The 23,786-nt window shown below is 43.8% G+C and overlaps 2 protein-coding genes across 2 annotated transcripts; both read left to right on the forward strand.

The window, feature by feature from the left end:
- Positions 1-25: 25 nt before the first annotated feature.
- LOC144467510 (NLR family CARD domain-containing protein 3-like) lies at positions 26-7,142 on the forward strand. The gene is made up of 6 exons (XM_078176316.1): positions 26-3,150; positions 3,248-3,421; positions 4,529-4,702; positions 5,067-5,240; positions 6,423-6,469; positions 6,592-7,142. Exons 1-6 carry the CDS (start codon positions 2,054-2,056, stop codon positions 7,140-7,142), a joined length of 2,217 nt encoding a protein of 738 aa, XP_078032442.1. The 5' UTR covers positions 26-2,053.
- A 938-nt stretch (positions 7,143-8,080) lies between these two features.
- LOC144467509 (NLR family CARD domain-containing protein 3-like) lies at positions 8,081-14,197 on the forward strand. The gene is made up of 6 exons (XM_078176315.1): positions 8,081-9,203; positions 9,301-9,474; positions 10,582-10,755; positions 11,120-11,293; positions 12,476-12,522; positions 12,645-14,197. Exons 1-6 carry the CDS (start codon positions 8,107-8,109, stop codon positions 13,193-13,195), a joined length of 2,217 nt encoding a protein of 738 aa, XP_078032441.1. The 5' UTR covers positions 8,081-8,106; the 3' UTR covers positions 13,196-14,197.
- Positions 14,198-23,786: the final 9,589 nt, after the last annotated feature.

Consider the following 23,786-nt stretch of genomic DNA (forward strand, 5'->3'; position numbering starts at 1 on the left):
GGGGTCAGCCTTTACATCGATCCCATCGGTGTGTTTATAGCTTACCCGGAAGCCTAGATGTCAAGCCGGTAAGATCGGCTGTCCAATGGGAGACCCGGTCGGCTAAAATCCAATGGGAAAGCTGTGAGCGGTCACATGATCGGCCAAAGATCGTTTATTATCAAGATGGTTGCTCTGTTGCCGTGTGTGATCACTACTAACAGGAAATCTTCCCTAAATCCTAATAAATAATGCGTAAATTACCATTTATGCATTTTATGCAAGTTACGGCCACTAAATGGGCCTGAGATGAAGGAGATTATTTAGAATACATTTCACTCAATATGACCACTGATCATAGCTAGACGGTAAAATAATCATAATAAAATAAATAAAATCATCCCTCAAATCTGAGGGGGGACGTGCCCCCTCGGTTTCTATTGACATGACGCGTCTGAACAACAGTCAGTGGGAACCAAAATCATCAACCCACTGAGGGCTGGATTCAAAATCACACCGAAAATCAAAGTAAAACATCATCAACTCATCATGTGACTCAGTAGTGTGTACGGCCCCCGCCTGCCTGTATGACCTCCTGACAACATCTGGGCTCCTGATGAGTCAGTGGATGGTGTCCTGGGGAATCTTCTCCCAGACCTGGATCAGGGCATCAGTGAGCTCCAGGACAGTCTGTGGTGGTACTTGGCGGCGTCAGATGCACCGATACATAACGCCCCATAGGTGCTCAGTTGGATTTAGGTCAGGGGAACGAGAGGTCCAGTCAATGGCATCAATGCCTTCATCATCCAGGAACTGCCTACACACTCTGGACACGAGGCCGGGTCCTGCACCAGGAGGAACCCAGGGCCCGCTGCACCAGGAGGAACCCAGGGTCCTCTGCACCAGGAGGAACCCAGGGCCCTCTGCACCAGCATAAGGTCTGACAGTCACTCTGAGGATTTCCTCCTGGTACCTAACAGCAGTCAGGGTACCATTGGCTATGACATGGAGGTCTGTGCAAACCCTACAAATGTCACAGGCAGCATAACGTTCACCACAGCGTCTCCAGACTCTTTCACGCCTGTCACATGTGCTCAGTGTGAACCTGCTCTCATCTGTGAAGAGAACAGGGCGCCAATGGTGGACCTGCCAGTTCTGGTGTTCTCTGGTGAATGATGGAGCTGCACGGTGCTGGGCTGTGAGCACAGGTCCCACTAGAGGACGTGGGGCCCTCATGCCACCCTCATGGAGTCTGTTTCTGACAGTGTGGTCAGAAACATGCACACCAGTAGCCTGCTGGAGGTCATGTTGTAGGGCTCTGGCAGTGCTCCTCCTGTTCCTCCTCACACAAAGGAGCAGATAGCGGTCCTGCTGCTGGGTTGATGCCCTTCTACGGCCCTGTCCAGCTCTCCTGGTGTAACGGCCGGTCTCCTGGTATCTGGTATCAACCTGATTGGGCTGCAGGTACGGCCTCATGCTACCAGTAGTGCCAAGGACACTAGCAGAAGACCAAACTAGAGAAGAATCAGTCAGGAAGGATAAGGAGAGAGCAGCTGTCTGTGGACACCACATGTAAAACCATTCCCTTTTTGGGGGGTGTCTTGCTTTTGCCTCTCCATTGCACCTGTTGTCACTTTGATTTGCACCAAAGCAGCTGAAACTGATTCACAATCACTTGTGCTTCCTGAATGGACACATTGATATCCCTGAAGTTTAACTGACTTCCTGTTACACTGTGACCATTGAGTGTTCCCTTCAGTTTTTGAGCAGTGTAAATATCTTCATAACACAAGTTGTAAATAATTTAGGAATGTAATATAATTAGAAAATTGGGTTGTAAAAATATCTTAATTGTTGTATGTAACTATATATACATGTAAGAAATTGTGCAAATAGTTTAAGTTAATAGAAGAAAAGTGAAAGAGGGGTAGGAACATATAAGTTTTACTTCTACCTGCTCCTTTTAGAACATTTCTGTTTTGTTTTCTTCATTTTTTGTTGTCACTTGTCTGCTTGCCTCTGGATAACCACACGACCTGCAGCAGCCAATCAGATCCCTCCTGACTGTGTTGACATGGTGACAGAGGTCAGAGGGTTCACTGACCCACAGAAGGAGGAGTACTTCAGGAAGAGATTCAGAGATGAGGAGCAGGCCAGCAGAATCATCTCCCACATCAAGACATCACGAAGCCTCCACATCATGTGCCACATCCCAGTCTTCTGCTGGATCACTGCTACAGTTCTGGAGGATGTGATGAAGACCAGAGAGGAAGGAGAGCTGCCCAAGACCCTGACTGAGATGTACATCCACTTCCTGGTGGTTCAGACCAAAGTGAAGAACATCAAGTATGATGGAGGAGCTGAGACAGATCATCACTGGAGTCCAGAGAGCAGGAAGATGATTAAGTCTCTGGGAAAACTGGCTTTTGATCAGCTGCAGAAAGGCAACCTGATCTTCTATGAATCAGACCTGACAGAGTGTGGCATCGATATCAGAGCAGCCTCAGTGTACTCAGGAGTGTTCACACAGATCTTTAAAGAGGAGAGAGGACTGTACCAGGACAAGGTGTTCTGCTTCGTCCATCTGAGTGTTCAGGAGTTTCTGGCTGCTCTTCATGTCCATCTGACCTTCATCAACTCTGGAGTCAATCTGATGGAAGAACAACAAACAACATCCTGGTGGTCTAAAGTCTTCAGAGACAAACAGAATCTGAAGTATCTCCACCAGAGTGCTGTGGACAAGGCCTTACAGAGTCCAAATGGACACCTGGACTTGTTCCTCCGCTTCCTCCTGGGTCTCTCACTGCAGACCAATCAGAAGCACCTACGAGGTCTGCTGAGACAGACAGGAAGTAGCTCACAGACCAATCAGGAAACAGTCCAGTACATCAAGAAGAAGATCAACCAGGATCTGTCTGCAGAGAGAAGCATCAATCTGTTCCACTGTCTGAATGAACTGAATGATCGTTCTCTAGTGGAGGAGATCCAACAGTCCCTGAGTTCAGGACGTCTCTCCACAGATAAACTGTCTCCTGCTCAGTGGTCAGCTCTGGTCTTCATCTTACTGTCATCAGAAGAAGATCTGGACGTGTTTGACCTGAAGAAATACTCTGCTTCAGAGGAGGCTCTTCTGAGGCTGCTGCCAGTGGTCAAAGCCTCCAACAAAGCTCTGTAAGTACAGAGACAGTTGGATTCATATATCATAACCTAAATGCTCTGTTGTCTTTTCAACTTATTGCTTGTGTTTTCTCCATTATTGTCTCTGTAGGCTGAGTGGCTGTAACCTCTCAGAGAGAAGCTGTGAAGCTCTGTCCTCAGTTCTCAGCTCCCAGTCCTCCAGTCTGAGACACCTGGACCTGAGTAACAACCACCTGAAGGATTCAGCAGTGAAGCTTCTGTCTGATGGACTGAAGAGTTCACACTGTACACTGGAAACTCTCAGGTCAGATCAAGCTGCAGACCATCTGAAATGATTTCACATATTTCTCTAAACTCCATACAGTTTAAACATTCTCTCTCATGTCAACATTTCTGAATCTGACAAATGTTCAATCAGGATTTGAAACTTCACAGTTCAGAAACTCTTTTCTGGTTCAATTCCACCTACTGAACAACATACAGATATGAACTCTGGCTGATATAGAAAAGACCATTATGCTTTCATATCATGTCATGTTTTACTGAACAAATTTAAAGTGTTCTTGATATTGACTCAGTGTTAAAATGCAGGTCTGTTAGTTTCCTGTGAGCTAAAGTATAAACTGAGGGTGCTTTCACACCTGCCCTGTTTGTTTCGGTTAAATCGACCTCAAGTTAATTTTGCCCCTTCAGTGTGGGTCGTTTGGGCAGGTGTGAACACACCCAGAAAAACGGACTGAGACCTTCTTGAAGAGGTGGTCTTAGTCTGGTTCCAAAGGAACTCTGGTGCGGTTGGTTTGTGGTGAGAAGGTGTTCCGACCTGGATGTGAAGCAACTGCAGTCACATGACACATTGTTTGGGTTAAACATGAGCATGTTACAGTCCTGGAGGATTATTAATGTGCACCTCCTCCTGTACTGCCTTAATATGCACATTCAGCACATCCAATGCATCAAAACATTGTTTTCTAGTTGGAGCCGCGCCTCGTTTTCAAACTGTATGCTTTGACTAAAATGAACAATGACAGCAATATAGTCCACGATGAGCAGCGCTAAAATCAACCTGCGTAGTTGTCCCTCCATTGTGACATTAGAAAGTGTCACATTTATCTTGCAAGTGTACTCTTCTTCAACGTTTGCTTTACTTCCTGGATTTTTCCCACATGGAAATTCTGACCAATCAAGAGCAGCTTTCTCACACAAGGCATTTGATCTGGTCCTCTTGTAAATGCTGCCGTGAGAAAACCAACCAACTCTAGGCAATTATACAACTTTGGAACAACATGAGTCCCTGATTCAGACCAGAGGAGACCACTCTAGGGCTGACAGCAGCCTGAGACTCACCAACAAAGAGGATTACATTTTAGCACAAATTATTTTTTTTCCTTCTTGTTGATTGTTGTCTCTGTAGGCTGAGTGACTGTAACCTCTTAGAGAGAAGCTGTGAAGCTCTGTCCTCAGTTCTCAGCTCCCAGTCCTCCAGTCTGAGACACCTGGACCTGAGTAACAACCACCTGAAGGATTCAGGAGTGAAGCTTCTGTCTGATGGACTGAAGAGTTCACACTGTACACTGGAAACTCTCAGGTCAGGATTCATCAACATGTTCAACTGATGGCCACTTAAATCCTGATTTACATTAGTTGATAAACTCATAACCATCACAGGATTGTCTCTGCTGATATGATTTCAAACCAGTTGTCTTTTGTGTTTCAGTCTCTTTCCATCAACATGTTTTATCTTGTTTTTTTCTCTGTTGTTGGAACTTGAAATATCAGAGAGGAATCAGTAATGTTGTCAGATAGCTGGTGGACATTAGTGGGTGTTTGGTTGGGACTAGAAAAAAGTCAGTAATAATGTTGATGTAACCCCACAGTAGGCGACAGTATGGCAGTACTGTGGTACCCACCCTCACATTATGTGACATGTGTGTTGTTTTGTGTGTTTGCAGTGTGTCAGGCTGTCTGATCACAGAGGAAGGCTGTGCTTCTCTGGCCTCAGCTCTGAGCTCCAACCCCTCCCATCTGAGAGAGCTGGACCTGAGCTACAATCATCCAGGAGACTCAGGGGTGAAGCTGCTGTCGGCTGGACTGAAGGATCCACACTGGAGACTGGACACTCTCAGGTATGAAGAGGCCTGCTGCAGCCACACACACTCAGTCTGATAGAGGAGGTAGAGCTGGAAACTTTGTCTCTGTCACACTGTCAGCCTGGCTCATATGACCCTGACACACCAAGCTGACCTCAAACAACCACAGCTGATAAACACTGACTCATCAAACTGTTTGTGTCCCACATCAGACCATCAATACAGACACAAGTAGTCAGGGAACAGTAGCCAGGATGGGCCAAAACAGGGAGGGAAGGTGATGAAATGTTTCTGGAGCCTTGTCTTGTTTCAACATTGGATAATAGGACAGTGGTGTATCCTGACACGTTGGAGGTTCATGGTGGGTTGACGTGTGTCATTGTGGTCATGCTGCAGGTTTGTGGGCTCATATGAAACAATAGTGGGGGATGTTTTGGTCTTCATCATCTGCCACCAGTGGGTGTCATCATAATGGGAATGTTTCCTGATTTAAAAGGAGTTTAGCTTCACCTGGATTTGGTTTGTTTTGCACTGTCAGAGAGTTCCCTGGCTGATAAGAGTCGACTTGTAGTGGGACTCACCACAGAAACTAAAGGTGACAGTCAGCCACAGACGCTCAATGAAGAACTAACAGCTGATTGTGGACGTGGTGTGTCAGAGACCAAAGAGCTTTATTTAGAACTGGACCAACATTATGGGGAAACAGGCAGTGCACTGTGGCTGCAGATGGACTTTGACTGGAATATTTTCAGCTCCAGATTACAGATGATAAAAACCAGTGCTGACTGTTGCTAGGAGACAGGATGTGAACAGCAACCCTAACCCATCCAACCATCCACCCCGACCTCCTCCATCAGAGGTTGTGTCTCCTTTACTTGTGACAGACAACAGTCATTATGACACAAACAAAGGAGGTCACTCATCAGGAGTAAAACAGGTGGTTTCAAAGCTCCAATAATCAATACTTGTATATTGACAATGGATCAGCTGACTGTAATGGTCAAGTGTTGTGTGGTGGTGATGAACCCACAGTAAACTGTTGAAACACCACCTGCTCAGGTACACTGAACTAAAACAATATCAGCTGATTAATAATAAGTGATGACCATGTCAGTCCATGTGAAGACAATAACAAAGCTGTGTGTATGAGAGTGATGTAATGTCCATGTTTCCATGGTGAAAGAGGAAGTGCTGCTCTGACCCCCCTCCTCCTTTCAGGGTGGAGCCTGCTGGAGTCCGATGGTTGACACCAGGTCTGAGGAAGTGTAAGTGTGTTTTTCATTTGATCTTCAAACTGTGACATCACTCATTCAAATCTCTGATGTCATCATCAGAGTGATGACAGATGAATAACTGCAGCTGTATTGTGTCTTCTTCTCTCCATCAGATTCCTGTGAACTCACAATCGACACAAACACAGTGAACAGAAAGATCAAACTGTCTGACAACAACAGGAAGGTGACACATGTGGAGAAGGATCAGTCATATCCTGATCATCCAGACAGATTTGACGGCTGGGCTCAGCTGCTGTGTAGAACTGGTCTGACTGGTCGCTGTTACTGGGAGGTGGAGTGGAGAGGAGGGGTTTATATATCAGTGAGTTACAGAGGAATCAGGAGGAGAGGAGACAGAGAGGACTGTGTGTTTGGATGGAATGATCAGTCCTGGAGTCTGATCTGCTTTGATGGTGGTTACAGTGTGTGGCACAATAGCAGAGGAACATCCATCCCCTCCTCCTCCTCCTCCTCCTCCTCCTCCTCTGTCTCTGGTAGAGTAGCAGTGTATGTGGACTGTCCTGCTGGCACTCTGTCCTTCTTCAGAGTCTCCTCTGACACACTGATCCACCTCCACACCTTCAACACCACATTCACTGAACCTCTTTATCCTGGGTTTGGAGTCTGGTCACCTGGTTCCTCAGTGTCTCTGTGTTCTCTGTAGGAGGGAGAGTCTCCTCCTGTTAGAGAAACTTTCTCACTGCTGAACAGATAGTTCAGTCTGTACAGGACTTGTTGAGAACAAAATGACGTAACAACAGTCAGTGGGAACCAAAATCATCAACCCACTGAGGGCTGGATTCAAAGAAGAAGATCAAAGTAAAACATCATCATCAACTCATCATGTGACTCAGTAGTGTGTACGGCCCCCGCCTGCCTGTATGACCCAGGGCCCTCTGCACCAGGAGGAGCAGATAACGGTCCTGCTGCTGGATTGATGCCCTTCTACGGCCCTGTCCAGCTCTCCTGGTGTAACGGCCGGTCTCCTGGTGTCTGGTCTCAACCTGATTGGGCTGCAGGTACGGCCTCATGCTACCAGTAGTGCCAAGGACACTAGCAGAAGACCAAACTAGAGAAGAATCAGTAAGAAGGATAAGGAGAGAGCAACTGTCTGTGGACACCACATGTAAAACCATTCCCTTTTTGGGGGGTGTCTTGCTTTTGCCTCTCCATTGCACCTGTTGTCACTTTGATTTGCACCAAAGCAGCTGAAACTGATTCACAATCACTTGTGCTTCCTGAATGGACACATTGATATCCCTGAAGTTTAACTGACTTCCTGTTACACTGTGACCATTGAGTGTTCCCTTCAGTTTTTGAGCAGTGTAAATATCTTCATAACACAAGTTGTAAATAATTTAGGAATGTAATATAATTAGAAAATTGGGTTGTAAAAATATCTTAATTGTTGTATGTAACTATATATACATGTAAGAAATTGTGCAAATAGTTTAAGTTAATAGAAGAAAAGTGAAAGAGGGGTAGGAACATATAAGTTTTACTTCTACCTGCTCCTTTTAGAACATTTCTGTTTTGTTTTCTTCATTTTTTGTTGTCACTTGTCTGCTTGCCTCTGGATAACCACACGACCTGCAGCAGCCAATCAGATCCCTCCTGACTGTGTTGACATGGTGACAGAGGTCAGAGGGTTCACTGACCCACAGAAGGAGGAGTACTTCAGGAAGAGATTCAGAGATGAGGAGCAGGCCAGCAGAATCATCTCCCACATCAAGACATCACGAAGCCTCCACATCATGTGCCACATCCCAGTCTTCTGCTGGATCACTGCTACAGTTCTGGAGGATGTGATGAAGACCAGAGAGGAAGGAGAGCTGCCCAAGACCCTGACTGAGATGTACATCCACTTCCTGGTGGTTCAGACCAAAGTGAAGAACATCAAGTATGATGGAGGAGCTGAGACAGATCATCACTGGAGTCCAGAGAGCAGGAAGATGATTAAGTCTCTGGGAAAACTGGCTTTTGATCAGCTGCAGAAAGGCAACCTGATCTTCTATGAATCAGACCTGACAGAGTGTGGCATCGATATCAGAGCAGCCTCAGTGTACTCAGGAGTGTTCACACAGATCTTTAAAGAGGAGAGAGGACTGTACCAGGACAAGGTGTTCTGCTTCGTCCATCTGAGTGTTCAGGAGTTTCTGGCTGCTCTTCATGTCCATCTGACCTTCATCAACTCTGGAGTCAATCTGATGGAAGAACAACAAACAACATCCTGGTGGTCTAAAGTCTTCAGAGACAAACAGAATCTGAAGTATCTCCACCAGAGTGCTGTGGACAAGGCCTTACAGAGTCCAAATGGACACCTGGACTTGTTCCTCCGCTTCCTCCTGGGTCTCTCACTGCAGACCAATCAGAAGCACCTACGAGGTCTGCTGAGACAGACAGGAAGTAGCTCACAGACCAATCAGGAAACAGTCCAGTACATCAAGAAGAAGATCAACCAGGATCTGTCTGCAGAGAGAAGCATCAATCTGTTCCACTGTCTGAATGAACTGAATGATCGTTCTCTAGTGGAGGAGATCCAACAGTCCCTGAGTTCAGGACGTCTCTCCACAGATAAACTGTCTCCTGCTCAGTGGTCAGCTCTGGTCTTCATCTTACTGTCATCAGAAGAAGATCTGGACGTGTTTGACCTGAAGAAATACTCTGCTTCAGAGGAGGCTCTTCTGAGGCTGCTGCCAGTGGTCAAAGCCTCCAACAAAGCTCTGTAAGTACAGAGACAGTTGGATTCATATATCATAACCTAAATGCTCTGTTGTCTTTTCAACTTATTGCTTGTGTTTTCTCCATTATTGTCTCTGTAGGCTGAGTGGCTGTAACCTCTCAGAGAGAAGCTGTGAAGCTCTGTCCTCAGTTCTCAGCTCCCAGTCCTCCAGTCTGAGACACCTGGACCTGAGTAACAACCACCTGAAGGATTCAGCAGTGAAGCTTCTGTCTGATGGACTGAAGAGTTCACACTGTACACTGGAAACTCTCAGGTCAGATCAAGCTGCAGACCATCTGAAATGATTTCACATATTTCTCTAAACTCCATACAGTTTAAACATTCTCTCTCATGTCAACATTTCTGAATCTGACAAATGTTCAATCAGGATTTGAAACTTCACAGTTCAGAAACTCTTTTCTGGTTCAATTCCACCTACTGAACAACATACAGATATGAACTCTGGCTGATATAGAAAAGACCATTATGCTTTCATATCATGTCATGTTTTACTGAACAAATTTAAAGTGTTCTTGATATTGACTCAGTGTTAAAATGCAGGTCTGTTAGTTTCCTGTGAGCTAAAGTATAAACTGAGGGTGCTTTCACACCTGCCCTGTTTGTTTCGGTTAAATCGACCTCAAGTTAATTTTGCCCCTTCAGTGTGGGTCGTTTGGGCAGGTGTGAACACACCCAGAAAAACGGACTGAGACCTTCTTGAAGAGGTGGTCTTAGTCTGGTTCCAAAGGAACTCTGGTGCGGTTGGTTTGTGGTGAGAAGGTGTTCCGACCTGGATGTGAAGCAACTGCAGTCACATGACACATTGTTTGGGTTAAACATGAGCATGTTACAGTCCTGGAGGATTATTAATGTGCACCTCCTCCTGTACTGCCTTAATATGCACATTCAGCACATCCAATGCATCAAAACATTGTTTTCTAGTTGGAGCCGCGCCTCGTTTTCAAACTGTATGCTTTGACTAAAATGAACAATGACAGCAATATAGTCCACGATGAGCAGCGCTAAAATCAACCTGCGTAGTTGTCCCTCCATTGTGACATTAGAAAGTGTCACATTTATCTTGCAAGTGTACTCTTCTTCAACGTTTGCTTTACTTCCTGGATTTTTCCCACATGGAAATTCTGACCAATCAAGAGCAGCTTTCTCACACAAGGCATTTGATCTGGTCCTCTTGTAAATGCTGCCGTGAGAAAACCAACCAACTCTAGGCAATTATACAACTTTGGAACAACATGAGTCCCTGATTCAGACCAGAGGAGACCACTCTAGGGCTGACAGCAGCCTGAGACTCACCAACAAAGAGGATTACATTTTAGCACAAATTATTTTTTTTCCTTCTTGTTGATTGTTGTCTCTGTAGGCTGAGTGACTGTAACCTCTTAGAGAGAAGCTGTGAAGCTCTGTCCTCAGTTCTCAGCTCCCAGTCCTCCAGTCTGAGACACCTGGACCTGAGTAACAACCACCTGAAGGATTCAGGAGTGAAGCTTCTGTCTGATGGACTGAAGAGTTCACACTGTACACTGGAAACTCTCAGGTCAGGATTCATCAACATGTTCAACTGATGGCCACTTAAATCCTGATTTACATTAGTTGATAAACTCATAACCATCACAGGATTGTCTCTGCTGATATGATTTCAAACCAGTTGTCTTTTGTGTTTCAGTCTCTTTCCATCAACATGTTTTATCTTGTTTTTTTCTCTGTTGTTGGAACTTGAAATATCAGAGAGGAATCAGTAATGTTGTCAGATAGCTGGTGGACATTAGTGGGTGTTTGGTTGGGACTAGAAAAAAGTCAGTAATAATGTTGATGTAACCCCACAGTAGGCGACAGTATGGCAGTACTGTGGTACCCACCCTCACATTATGTGACATGTGTGTTGTTTTGTGTGTTTGCAGTGTGTCAGGCTGTCTGATCACAGAGGAAGGCTGTGCTTCTCTGGCCTCAGCTCTGAGCTCCAACCCCTCCCATCTGAGAGAGCTGGACCTGAGCTACAATCATCCAGGAGACTCAGGGGTGAAGCTGCTGTCGGCTGGACTGAAGGATCCACACTGGAGACTGGACACTCTCAGGTATGAAGAGGCCTGCTGCAGCCACACACACTCAGTCTGATAGAGGAGGTAGAGCTGGAAACTTTGTCTCTGTCACACTGTCAGCCTGGCTCATATGACCCTGACACACCAAGCTGACCTCAAACAACCACAGCTGATAAACACTGACTCATCAAACTGTTTGTGTCCCACATCAGACCATCAATACAGACACAAGTAGTCAGGGAACAGTAGCCAGGATGGGCCAAAACAGGGAGGGAAGGTGATGAAATGTTTCTGGAGCCTTGTCTTGTTTCAACATTGGATAATAGGACAGTGGTGTATCCTGACACGTTGGAGGTTCATGGTGGGTTGACGTGTGTCATTGTGGTCATGCTGCAGGTTTGTGGGCTCATATGAAACAATAGTGGGGGATGTTTTGGTCTTCATCATCTGCCACCAGTGGGTGTCATCATAATGGGAATGTTTCCTGATTTAAAAGGAGTTTAGCTTCACCTGGATTTGGTTTGTTTTGCACTGTCAGAGAGTTCCCTGGCTGATAAGAGTCGACTTGTAGTGGGACTCACCACAGAAACTAAAGGTGACAGTCAGCCACAGACGCTCAATGAAGAACTAACAGCTGATTGTGGACGTGGTGTGTCAGAGACCAAAGAGCTTTATTTAGAACTGGACCAACATTATGGGGAAACAGGCAGTGCACTGTGGCTGCAGATGGACTTTGACTGGAATATTTTCAGCTCCAGATTACAGATGATAAAAACCAGTGCTGACTGTTGCTAGGAGACAGGATGTGAACAGCAACCCTAACCCATCCAACCATCCACCCCGACCTCCTCCATCAGAGGTTGTGTCTCCTTTACTTGTGACAGACAACAGTCATTATGACACAAACAAAGGAGGTCACTCATCAGGAGTAAAACAGGTGGTTTCAAAGCTCCAATAATCAATACTTGTATATTGACAATGGATCAGCTGACTGTAATGGTCAAGTGTTGTGTGGTGGTGATGAACCCACAGTAAACTGTTGAAACACCACCTGCTCAGGTACACTGAACTAAAACAATATCAGCTGATTAATAATAAGTGATGACCATGTCAGTCCATGTGAAGACAATAACAAAGCTGTGTGTATGAGAGTGATGTAATGTCCATGTTTCCATGGTGAAAGAGGAAGTGCTGCTCTAACCCCCCTCCTCCTTTCAGGGTGGAGCCTGCTGGAGTCCGATGGTTGACACCAGGTCTGAGGAAGTGTAAGTGTGTTTTTCATTTGATCTTCAAACTGTGACATCACTCATTCAAATCTCTGATGTCATCATCAGAGTGATGACAGATGAATAACTGCAGCTGTATTGTGTCTTCTTCTCTCCATCAGATTCCTGTGAACTCACAATCGACACAAACACAGTGAACAGAAAGATCAAACTGTCTGACAACAACAGGAAGGTGACACATGTGGAGAAGGATCAGTCATATCCTGATCATCCAGACAGATTTGACGGCTGGGCTCAGCTGCTGTGTAGAACTGGTCTGACTGGTCGCTGTTACTGGGAGGTGGAGTGGAGAGGAGGGGTTTATATATCAGTGAGTTACAGAGGAATCAGGAGGAGAGGAGACAGAGAGGACTGTGTGTTTGGATGGAATGATCAGTCCTGGAGTCTGATCTGCTTTGATGGTGGTTACAGTGTGTGGCACAATAGCAGAGGAACATCCATCCCCTCCTCCTCCTCCTCCTCCTCCTCCTCCTCTGTCTCTGGTAGAGTAGCAGTGTATGTGGACTGTCCTGCTGGCACTCTGTCCTTCTTCAGAGTCTCCTCTGACACACTGATCCACCTCCACACCTTCAACACCACATTCACTGAACCTCTTTATCCTGGGTTTGGAGTCTGGTCACCTGGTTCCTCAGTGTCTCTGTGTTCTCTGTAGGAGGGAGAGTCTCCTCCTGTTAGAGAAACTTTCTCACTGCTGAACAGATAGTTCAGTCTGTACAGGACTTGTTGAGAACAAAATGACGTAACAACAGTCAGTGGGAACCAAAATCATCAACCCACTGAGGGCTGGATTCAAAGAAGAAGATCAAAGTAAAACATCATCATCAACTCATCATGTGACTCAGTAGTGTGTACGGCCCCCGCCTGCCTGTATGACCCAGGGCCCTCTGCACCAGGAGGAACCCAGGGCCCTCTGCACCAGGAGGAGCAGATAACGGTCCTGCTGCTGGATTGATGCCCTTCTACGGCCCTGTCCAGCTCTCCTGGTGTAACGGCCGGTCTCCTGGTGTCTGGTATCAACCTGATTGGGCTGCAGGTACGGCCTCATGCTACCAGTAGTGCCAAGGACACTAGCAGAAGACCAAACTAGAGAAGAATCAGTAAGAAGGATAAGGAGAGAGCAACTGTCTGTGGACACCACATGTAAAACCATTCCCTTTTTGGGGGGTGTCTTGCTTTTGCCTCTCCATTGCACCTGTTGTCACTTTGATTTGCACCAAAGCAGCTGAAACTGATTCACAATCACTTGTGCTTCCTGAATGGACACATTGATATCCCTGAAGTTTAACTGACTTCCTGTTACACTGTGACCATTGAGTGTTCCCTTCAGTTTTTGAGCAGTGTAAATATCTTCATAACACAAGTTGTAAATAATTTAGGAATGTAATATAATTAGAAAATTGGGTTGTAAAAATATCTTAATTGTTGTATGTAACTATATATACATGTAAGAAATTGTGCAAATAGTTTAAGTTAATAGAAGAAAAGTGAAAGAGGGGTAGGAACATATAAGTTTTACTTCTACCTACTCCTTTTAGAACATTTCTGTTTTGTTTTCTTCGTTTTTTGTTGTCACAACATTGTTTTAAACTTTGGTTCGAAGTCATTCATTCATTCATTCATTCATTGTCCACAGAAAAAATAAATTTTAATGAAATAATTTGAACTAATTAATATTTTTTAATAGGCTTTAAACACCTTTTTAAAATCATTATTAAAACAATGGCTTTAATGATGAATAATTTTAAAGTATATTTTCCACTCAGGCCTCTTGTGCCACTGCCCCACAGAACACTCATTCAGAGTGTTACATTTTTAACATAACTGTACTATGACTTCTTAAAGTTTTTTCAACATGTTATACTATGACTTTTTTACATTCTCTACTAATGTAGTTTTATAACTAAGGTCAGGAACAAAGACCAGGCCTTAGACACATCCCATTTCCATCCAAAAGTATTGAAACACTCTCACAGCTTCACATGTTCTGTGCCAGGGGCGATTCTAGGATCAGAGGTTTAGGGGTGCTGAGCACCCAGAGTGCTGGCCGGCCAGGCAAGAGACATTTCACTGTTTTGTACATTTTGACGCAATTTCGGACCATCATTCCCACATTTGTGAAAGAAAAGCACAACACTTTGTGGGTAGGGGAAACTCTGTGACTAAACCATCAAATCTAAGTAATTTAAATGCTGAGTCACAGCAAAAGAGGAATGGATTGGAATCATTAAAGAAATATACCCTAACCCTAATTTCTGGAGGAAGTAAGGCTGGGCGATAAATCGATTTTATCTATTAATTCAAATTCGTAGTAGTAATAAATATCCATTTTTTCTTTAACATCCACCACAGCCGCTCCCCGCTGGGCTTCTGTAGTTCAGAGTGGGCTCACCCCCCCATCAAGTGTGTTGGAAGGCTGTTCAAAGCAGTACTACCAATTTACTGCAGCACCTCAAACAGTTGTTGCTCCCTATGAAAATATCCCGATTCAAGTTCTGGAATTCATTACAATATAATGGTAGGGGAAACACTGCCATATGATGAGAAAGGGGCCCGGTGGAAGGCGATCATGGATGCAGTTGTGATGTATATTACAAGAGATATGGTGCCCTTATATACTGTGGAAAAGCCGGGGTTTATTCATATGCCGAAGGTTTTGGACCCCAGGTACGTGCTACCAGGCCGCAAGTATTTTTCTGAAAATTGATTTTAAGTAGAGGGGAAAAACTCGATTTAAATCATGAATCAGATTTGTTGTGAAAAAATGTCTGTCTGTCTGTCTGTCTGTCTGCACACACTCCTCTATTTTTGTTGTTAAAATGTCACGTTTCAACCTGGATTAGCACCCCAGGGGCCCCTGGCCACCAGATCTCAAAGGCCCCTTGTACACACGCAATGTCACCACCTCACACACCATGCTATGCCACACCACGGCACCACCACGCCAATTAACACACAAATCATACTAACCAGTTACCAGCAACTAATGTTGATTTCAGCACTGATGATACGAACAACACCTTATTCTCTCTCTCTCACACACTCACTCACACACACACACACACACACACACACTCTTAACTCAAGGCTGACACTCACTGACTCACAGATAATAATCACCACTGAAATGTTACATCAATGCATCATAACAGCCACACAACACAGCTGAATGGAGGGTTTCAAAATAAGGGGTTCATAGGTACCATGCAGAAATGCAACAGCCAACAAATGAGCTGCAACTGGTGTGTGTGTGTGTGTGTGTGTGTGTGTGTGTGTGTGTGTGTGTGTGTGTGAGAGAGAGAGAGAGAGAGAGAGAGAGAGAGAGAGAGAGAGAGAGAGAGCGTGTGTGCAGGGCAGAGATAATGTGTCAAAATGAAGGCGTGTGCATGTGTGTCAAGGCTGACAGACAAACAGCAAATCAAATAAACCATCCTCACACTATGCTCAGTGCACTGACAGCATTATCAATGTTCTTACCTTTAGGAGTTCTTCTTCCTGGACTTTAACTTGAACACACAGTCTGCCACCAGAAAACCCAGCTCCTTCACCAGGTCACGTTCAATGGCCATCAGGCAGAGTGCTGACAGTCGCTCTTGTTTCATGGTGCTCCTCAGTTCCTTCACTTAAATGTTCTTTCTCCTTCACAGTTTGATACAGGTAGGGTGAGAAAACGACGGAGAGCCAAGCGTCCACAGTTCCCTCCTTTTCTGGACGATGCACTTTCTGTGTTCGGGTCCCGTCTCCATGTTTCCTGATACAAATGCGGTGTTATGTGCTGAAAACATTTTGCAAGCACAGCACAGTATATTTATAAATGATCCATTCACGGGTGATGATTTCTCCATTTTGAAGCTCACTGGAGAGCAGGCCGTTGGTCAGTGAGCGCGTGGCTCCGTCCGACATGACGCTCGGTACTTTGTGGCCCGATTTTGAAAAGCAAAAGCACCTTTCACCATCATGTCCTCTCTGAGGTTATCCGTCACCACCCCCCATAAAGCAGGGTCGTTGCTGGGCGGCTGCCTGCTGCTCTCCTGGCTGCTTCTTCTGCTTCTTTAGTTGAGGCTCTGGGTCACGGGCTGCGGCAGCCGCCACTCTGCTGGTGCTCGGCACTGGATCACCTCCTCCTCCAGCTCCGAGGACCTGTTGCTGGTGTTGGCCGGGCTAACCGTTAACGTTAGGGGCACTGGCTCCAGTGCTCCGCCGCTAGAAACAGTTAGCCTATCCTCCGGGTCCTGCTGCTGCTAACGTTAGGGCTAGAGGCGTTAGCTAGCTCTAGCTAACTAGCTAGCATGTTAGCCAACTCCGTTTCATCGTCGTCTGTAAGTTTTTTGTAAAAGGCGGGACATCTTTAATCACCGCTGCTTCTCTCTCTTACCTTAGTGTGAGCTGTCTACTACTGACCACACTCTGAAGTTCAACGAGCCGCCGCGGCGCTCGCTCGCGCTGCCCAGCATGCACCCTGCCAGCCAGCGTCACGTGATGACGACACACTCAGATCTTTTTTAAAAACATGATTTTATTATTTATGATTTCATTTTCCAGTGTTACAAAGTTTTTGAAAACAGATTTAAATTGCTGTATGAAGGGCCCAACAAGCAGGGATGGGCAGTATTTCTATTACTTGTATTTAAAATACGTATTTCAATTACATTTGAGTATTTTGTCATTTGTATTTGATAAGGACGATAAAAAGCAAATGTAATTTGTAACAGAATACTTTTGAGTGGAATAATTTTGTATTTAAAATACTCAAAATACTTTCTCCACAAATCAAAAAACAAAAATAATAGGCTACACATTCTTATAATATTGGATGCAACAATATTTTGTACTTCTTTTTTTTTTTCTTTAATATTTTTATGTATATGTTTTTTAAACTTGGGCCATTCAATGTGCCCTTCACTGACCTAGTGGTCTGTTTTACTGGACTGTGCATCACATAGGAAACTGTATGTTGTTGTGGTTGATGCTTGGGATAAGTATGCTATAAATGAGTTGCCTCACGTGGGATCAATAAAGTTGTCTGAATCTAAATCTGGATCAGTTACAATGCAGTTACTCATGGTCTCTCATTGCAGCATGTAAATTTTGAGCATTTTTGGTCAAGGACTTTTTGAGTTATTCACAAAAAGATTTGAATTGGTTAGTATAGCGCCACCTATGGACGAATCATGGGCATTCCTTCTGGTATAGTTACTCATGGTCTCTAGTTGCAGTATGCACATTTTGAGCATTTTTGGTCAAGGACTTTTTGAGTTATTCACGAAAAGCTTTGTGGACCAACCGACAGAGTGACCTATAGAGCTGCAGGTCGCTGCTAAAAAGAAAAAGAAAAAAAATATTTTCTGTATTTGAAAATACAAAATACATGTATTTTATTTTGATACATTTATTTGAGGGGTATTTTGTATCAAAATACATTTTGATGTATTTTTGCCCAACTCTGCTGACATTGAACGATCACTGAATGTGGCAACGTGTTCTGCTATACCTCAAAGAAAATATTATTTTCATTATTATTATTATTTTAATTTATACAAACTGACATAAGGAATCTTTTTTCGTCATCTTTTTCCTCTTTGTCCAATGGGACGATTTGAGAGGCGGGCCTTCTGTGGTGCTCACAACAACAAGTTTACAGTTGGTAAACAATGGAGGAGAAACTGGTGGTAGTGGTTGCTGGATACCCAGAGCTATACGGCCTGATGATAGACAGCAGGTTGTCAAACTGCCCCTGAGTCGTCCTAAAATCTGCCTGTAAACATCCATGATGGAGGAGAAGCTCCTGGACTAACTGGTGGTACTCCCCATGATCCAGCCTCTTTTTTAGGGTCTCATGTACCCACACAGATCTCTGTTTATCTGCTGACAGCCTCTCACCCTCAACCAGAGCTACAGACAGCACCCTCTGCCTCAACATGGCAGCAACTACACACTGATTACTGCAGGATAAACACAATAAAATAAACTAAGTGGCATACAATTAAAAAAGGCAGCATGGCGTGCCATATACGTGACATTGACTTGATGTGATTTAAAGAACACAATACAAAGAATAGCACAAAAACAAATGTAACTAGGAAAATAAAAGTCAAAAAGTATGTCTTGAGTCACGCAAATGTTACAAACATCAAGGATTACCTGAGTCAATTTACACACGTATTCAACATCATTGCAATATCTGAAACATGGATCAACATGGAAAAAGGGGTGGACTTTGAGCTGGAGGGGTTTGAGTTTATGCACATGGATCGGCAGAATAAAGGTGGAGGGGGAGCTGCAATCTATGTGGACAGAAATCTGAACTTCAGGGTGTTGGACAATATGTCAGCTGTTGTTAACAACATGCTTGAATGCAAATCAACTGAAATATACAAAGAGAAAAATAAATCTGTAACTATTAGCTGCATATACAGGACACCAGGTTCCAGTATTGAACTGTTCAAGGACTGGATGGAGGAAATGTTTGCAAAAAAAGTCATAAAACAATTTTCATCTGTGGAGACTTCAATATCGACCTGCTTCATCCAAATAAACACAAAATGACCGATGATTTCATTCATACAATAAACAGTATGAACTTATATCCGAAAATCACCAGACCCACCTGGATAACTTCCCACTGTGCCACGCTAATCAACAATACATTCACAACTGACATGATGAACAACACAATAAGTGGACTATTAATCAGTGATATCAGTGACCATTTGCCAATTTTTACAGTATTTGACAGCAGCTACAAGAGAAATCAACCTGACGACAAAACAAAATTGTGCATATGAGGAATTCTTCAGAATATTTAGAAGATTATAGGATAAAAACTGTCCTATAAAAATCATCACTAGGAGACTAAAATATGCAGATTGTCCTTGGATCACAAAGGGGTTACAAAATGCCTGCGAAAAGAAAAATACACTTTATAGAGAATTCATGAGACAGAGAACTGAGGAGGCAGAAAATAAATATAAAAATATAAAAACAAGTTCACTAATATTATAAGAATAACGAGGAAAGAATATTAAAACAAACTATTAGATGATAACAAGAATAACATTAAAGGTATATCGAAAATATTGAACACTAATAAAAATGGTTCTGGACAAGTAGATTACTCTAAATATTTAATTATTGATTACACTGAAAAGTATAATATGAATGAAGTGGTTAATGGTTTCAATAAAGTCTTTGTCAGTGCTGGACCTGATCTTGCAAAACAAATCCCTGATCCAGGAACATCTGAGGAGCAGAACGATCATTTCATTGATAGAAATCTGAGTTCAATGTTCCTCACAGCAGTGGATGAGAAAGACATTTTAGATATTGTTGCTAAATGTCCAAATAAGACATCTACTAACTGTGATGACATTAATATGACTGTTGTGAAAAGGCTCATTGAGGGAATTTCAAAACCATTAACGTATATCTGTAATTTATCATTTCAGACCGCTACATTTCCAGACAACATGAAAATAGCAAAAGCCATAGCTCTGTATAAATCTGGGAACAAACACCACTTCACAAACTACAGACCTGTTTCATTACTACCTCAAGTCTCCAAAATCCTAGAAAAGCTTTTCAATAACCGGCTGGAAAAATTCATAGACAAACACAAATGACTCACTGAAAGTCAATATGGATTCAGATCAAACAGCAACATCACTGGCATTAATAGATTCAGCTGAGGAAATCACAGATTCACTCGGACATAAACTGTATACAGTTGGAATATTCATAGACATAAAAAGGCTTTTGACACAATAAACCATGATATATTATTCAATGAACTAGAACACTATGGCATCATCTCAGAGGAACATGTGGTACTTTTACTGCACTACATCTCAGAGGAACATGTGGTACTTTTACTGCACTACATCTCAGAGGTACATGTGGTACTTTTACTTAACTAGTAACTTGCCCAACACTGGTTATAATTTAGTATAATGGTATAATAATAATTAAGTACACCCAGAAATAATAACAGTTGCATGTACAATTCAGATCTCCATCAAAAGTGCCCTCAAAGATTAACAGACCTGTGTTATTGTATGACTGATAAATAAAGCTGAGTTGACTGACTGCTCACCAGATATTAAAGATTACAAAAACATAAAACACAAGGATTACTGTGGGGACAGATTAAAAATATTAAACTGAACATGTATAAATATATAAAAATGTACAAAAAACATTCAATAAAAAATAAAAAGTCAGAGACAAGTTTTTTTTCTTCCCATTGTTAATGGAAATTCCATTCCTCGATCTTCCTTCTCTTTGCAAGCTTCTGTATGAAGTCTTCCACTTCACTAAACTGGTAACAGAGAACACAATGTTTGCCAAGTAGATATTTTACTTCAAATTGCATTTGAAAATGTAATTATCCACCCTCACCTTTGATCATAAACTGGACCAGAGAGATAGGCCTGCTCAGCCTCCTGTGAGGACAGCCCCTTTAGCTCAGTCAGTCCATATATGAGTGCCTACCGCCAGAATATACACACACACATTATACCAAGTGGTGTTGTATTTTATATTGTTGGAAAGCCTGATTAGTCAGCTTTACAACGAGGTACAACTTGTAAGGATCATGCATTAGTGGAATGAGCAACACAGCTAAACATGTGGGTAACGCCCCAAAACAATGTGCCAAAATCCCCTGCAACATTCTCCTGTTGGTATTCACTCTTGTTCTGAGCTTCAAGTGCTGCTAGGTGTGTGTCAGTCACAGGTGTATGGCACCTGACTGGAGTCCAAACTTCAACCCAATTGAACACTTGTGGGATCAGCTTGGGCATGCTGTACGTGCTAGAGTGACCAACACAACCACGCTGGTTGACCTTCAACAACTCCTGGTTGAGGAATGGGATGCCATCCCACAACGAAATGTGACCAGCATGAGGAGGAGGTGCCAAGCTGTTGTGGCTGCGTATGGCTCTTCCACACTCTACTGAGGTCCCTGACAGTGTCAAGGGAGGGGAAGCTTTGAAAATCAATAACCACACAGAAATGCATCACACAGTCATGCTTACTTCAGGAAAAAGAACACCACATATGAAGTCTACTTCATCGGTAAAGCTCAGTGTTGTTGGTGTTTTCTCCAACATGCCCTTAAGACAGGCAAACAGGGTGTCCTGCTGCTCTTCACTGTCGAGGTACACAGGCACCTTGTATGAGGGTTTCTGAGGAAACCACTTAGATGGCTTTCCATTAAGCACATCCTGTAAATAAACCAAAGGACAGAAATAATTATGTTATGTATAATATCCTAACAATGGCAGAGGGTGAATCAATTCAGTTATTTAGTATGTAGAATCTAATAGTTGTCCAAGTAGCACCAAATGCTGCGCTGCTCCCTGTGACTGTACGATGAAGTCCACAAGTCTTTTTTCATTTTGGGTACTGTCACTGACTGCCTGCATGTGAGCGGGAACATCTTCAGTTGGGGCTATCTGTTTTGGCACTCTGTACACTGGCTGAAGAGTTCCCTGGAGCAAGCTTCTGGCCTCATTACTCCAGAAGGCAAATCTCTGGCCATGTCTTAATAACAACATTGAAATAAATTACTACATGTGGAAAAGGACAAGTTATATGTGCACAACTGACATTCCTAAACACCGTCAGCAGAGAGACAGCCATCAAGACCTCCAGATCTGTCAGGAGAATGTCAATATTGTGCATATCTGGTATGAATGCATAGACAGACACATGGTCACTTTATTAGCATTTTCTGAGAAAGGTTTCCAAATCTTACCTTCATGGACAGCTACACGAGTGAAGTGGCTGTCCAGATGAGCCTGTGCTTTGCTCAACTTTGTGGGTTGATAAACTGTTGAGCTGCAGAAAGGACAATGACATTTGTTGCAGCATGTGCTGCATCTTTTAATGTCTGGCAGTGATCGCCCGCTTTGTATTGAAATAAGCATCCTAAAAAAGAGACAACATAGTTAGTCAAATCCAGAATCAACCCTTTACATCTATTTCACAAACCAGCAGATTGTAGTAGCTTCTGTACCGAGGGGCGCTACAGTGTTGTGAAAACATGCTCAGTCAAAGTATATCCTGGTAAAACACTGTCAGTATGGAGTTAATAAGATGTGTCTGCAAAAACCTTTATAACTAAACCAACTTGTGATGTTTCTCTGAGTAACAGAACAGACCCACTGGCTATAGAGGATTTTTTTATTTTCCCCCCAAAAACACGTGTTAGCATGTAACGTTGTGGCATCCGTGTAAGCCAGCATGCTAACAAGCTAACGTCGTTGCAGCAAACTATCATAAAAGTGTCATACTCAGCAGACTTTACGAAGGGTAAACTCATCATTAGTGCATAATGAAGCCAGCCCATGGTAACTCACAGATCCATTCAAAGACAAAGTAGACAACTTTTAACCTTAAACAATTAAAACTGTACTCACGTTCTGTCGTCTTGTCCTCTTTAACGTTACTCCTTCTAACCGTAGACACTTACTTTTTCTCATCTCGTCCCCTCTAGTCCTTCTAACCGCGGGTGGCGCTGTGATGAAAATTGAAGGGTCCTAAAACTGCGGTCCTGAAACTGCAGCCTCCAGTACTGCAGCTTTATCCTACTCAACTCAAGGCTATTCAAGAGAAGGCTGAGACACGGGGTCAAACATGGGGGGATTGCACATGCGCAGTGTAACTTGAGCTGCGATGCTGGAGGGTGACAGTAGGGGTGCTAGATAAAAAGCGCAGGATCCGCTCAGGTGATCAAAGAGTGCGCTTGGTGCGGTCTGCTTGGCCTTTTGGACGGCGGCTCACGCCATCTACTGAGCCTTTGAGGAAGTGCAGACCAGATTTTACTGCGCATGTGCAATCCCCCCATGTTTGACCCCGTGTCTCAGCCTTCTCTTGAATAGCCTTGACTCGACTGATGTGAGAGCAGCTGTTTGTCACCGCCCCTTCCTTCCTGTTGGCACTTTAGTTTTACTTTGGCCCAGTCCCAAACCGGCCCCTATCCCCTCGCCCTATTCACTCCCCCTCCGTTTGCGCGGTCACGTGGAGCGCCGCCATATTAATGGCCGTCCCAAACCAATTATCGCTGAGTGCGAGTGGACTGCTCAGCCTTTAAATAGCGAGTGTGCATCAGTGCAGGCTTCTGATGAGCCCAGCAGGAAGCGCAACATCACAATGGAGGAAACAATGTACAAATGTAAGAGTTCCGTCTTTCTACTTTGTAAAATATTTTAGATCAAACACACACATCTGTTTTCCTCACACTGACT

The sequence above is a fragment of the Epinephelus lanceolatus genome, chromosome 17, assembly GCF_041903045.1.
Source record: "Epinephelus lanceolatus isolate andai-2023 chromosome 17, ASM4190304v1, whole genome shotgun sequence".
Taxonomy (NCBI): Eukaryota; Metazoa; Chordata; class Actinopteri; order Perciformes; family Serranidae; genus Epinephelus; species Epinephelus lanceolatus.

What these genes read in the sequence shown, in the direction of transcription:
- LOC144467510 (XM_078176316.1), top strand. Translation starts at nt 2,054, where the DNA reads ATGGTGACAGAGGTCAGAGGGTTCACTGACCCACAGAAGGAGGAGTAC. An exon ending in TGGAGACTGGACACTCTCAG is followed by an intron (nt 5,241 to 6,422) that starts GTATGAAGAGGC and finishes TCCTCCTTTCAG; the next exon opens with GGTGGAGCCTGCTGGAGTCC. An exon ending in GACACCAGGTCTGAGGAAGT is followed by an intron (nt 6,470 to 6,591) that starts GTAAGTGTGTTT and finishes TCTCTCCATCAG; the next exon opens with ATTCCTGTGAACTCACAATC.
- LOC144467509 (XM_078176315.1), top strand. Translation starts at nt 8,107, where the DNA reads ATGGTGACAGAGGTCAGAGGGTTCACTGACCCACAGAAGGAGGAGTAC. An exon ending in TGTACACTGGAAACTCTCAG is followed by an intron (nt 10,756 to 11,119) that starts GTCAGGATTCAT and finishes GTGTGTTTGCAG; the next exon opens with TGTGTCAGGCTGTCTGATCA. An exon ending in GACACCAGGTCTGAGGAAGT is followed by an intron (nt 12,523 to 12,644) that starts GTAAGTGTGTTT and finishes TCTCTCCATCAG; the next exon opens with ATTCCTGTGAACTCACAATC.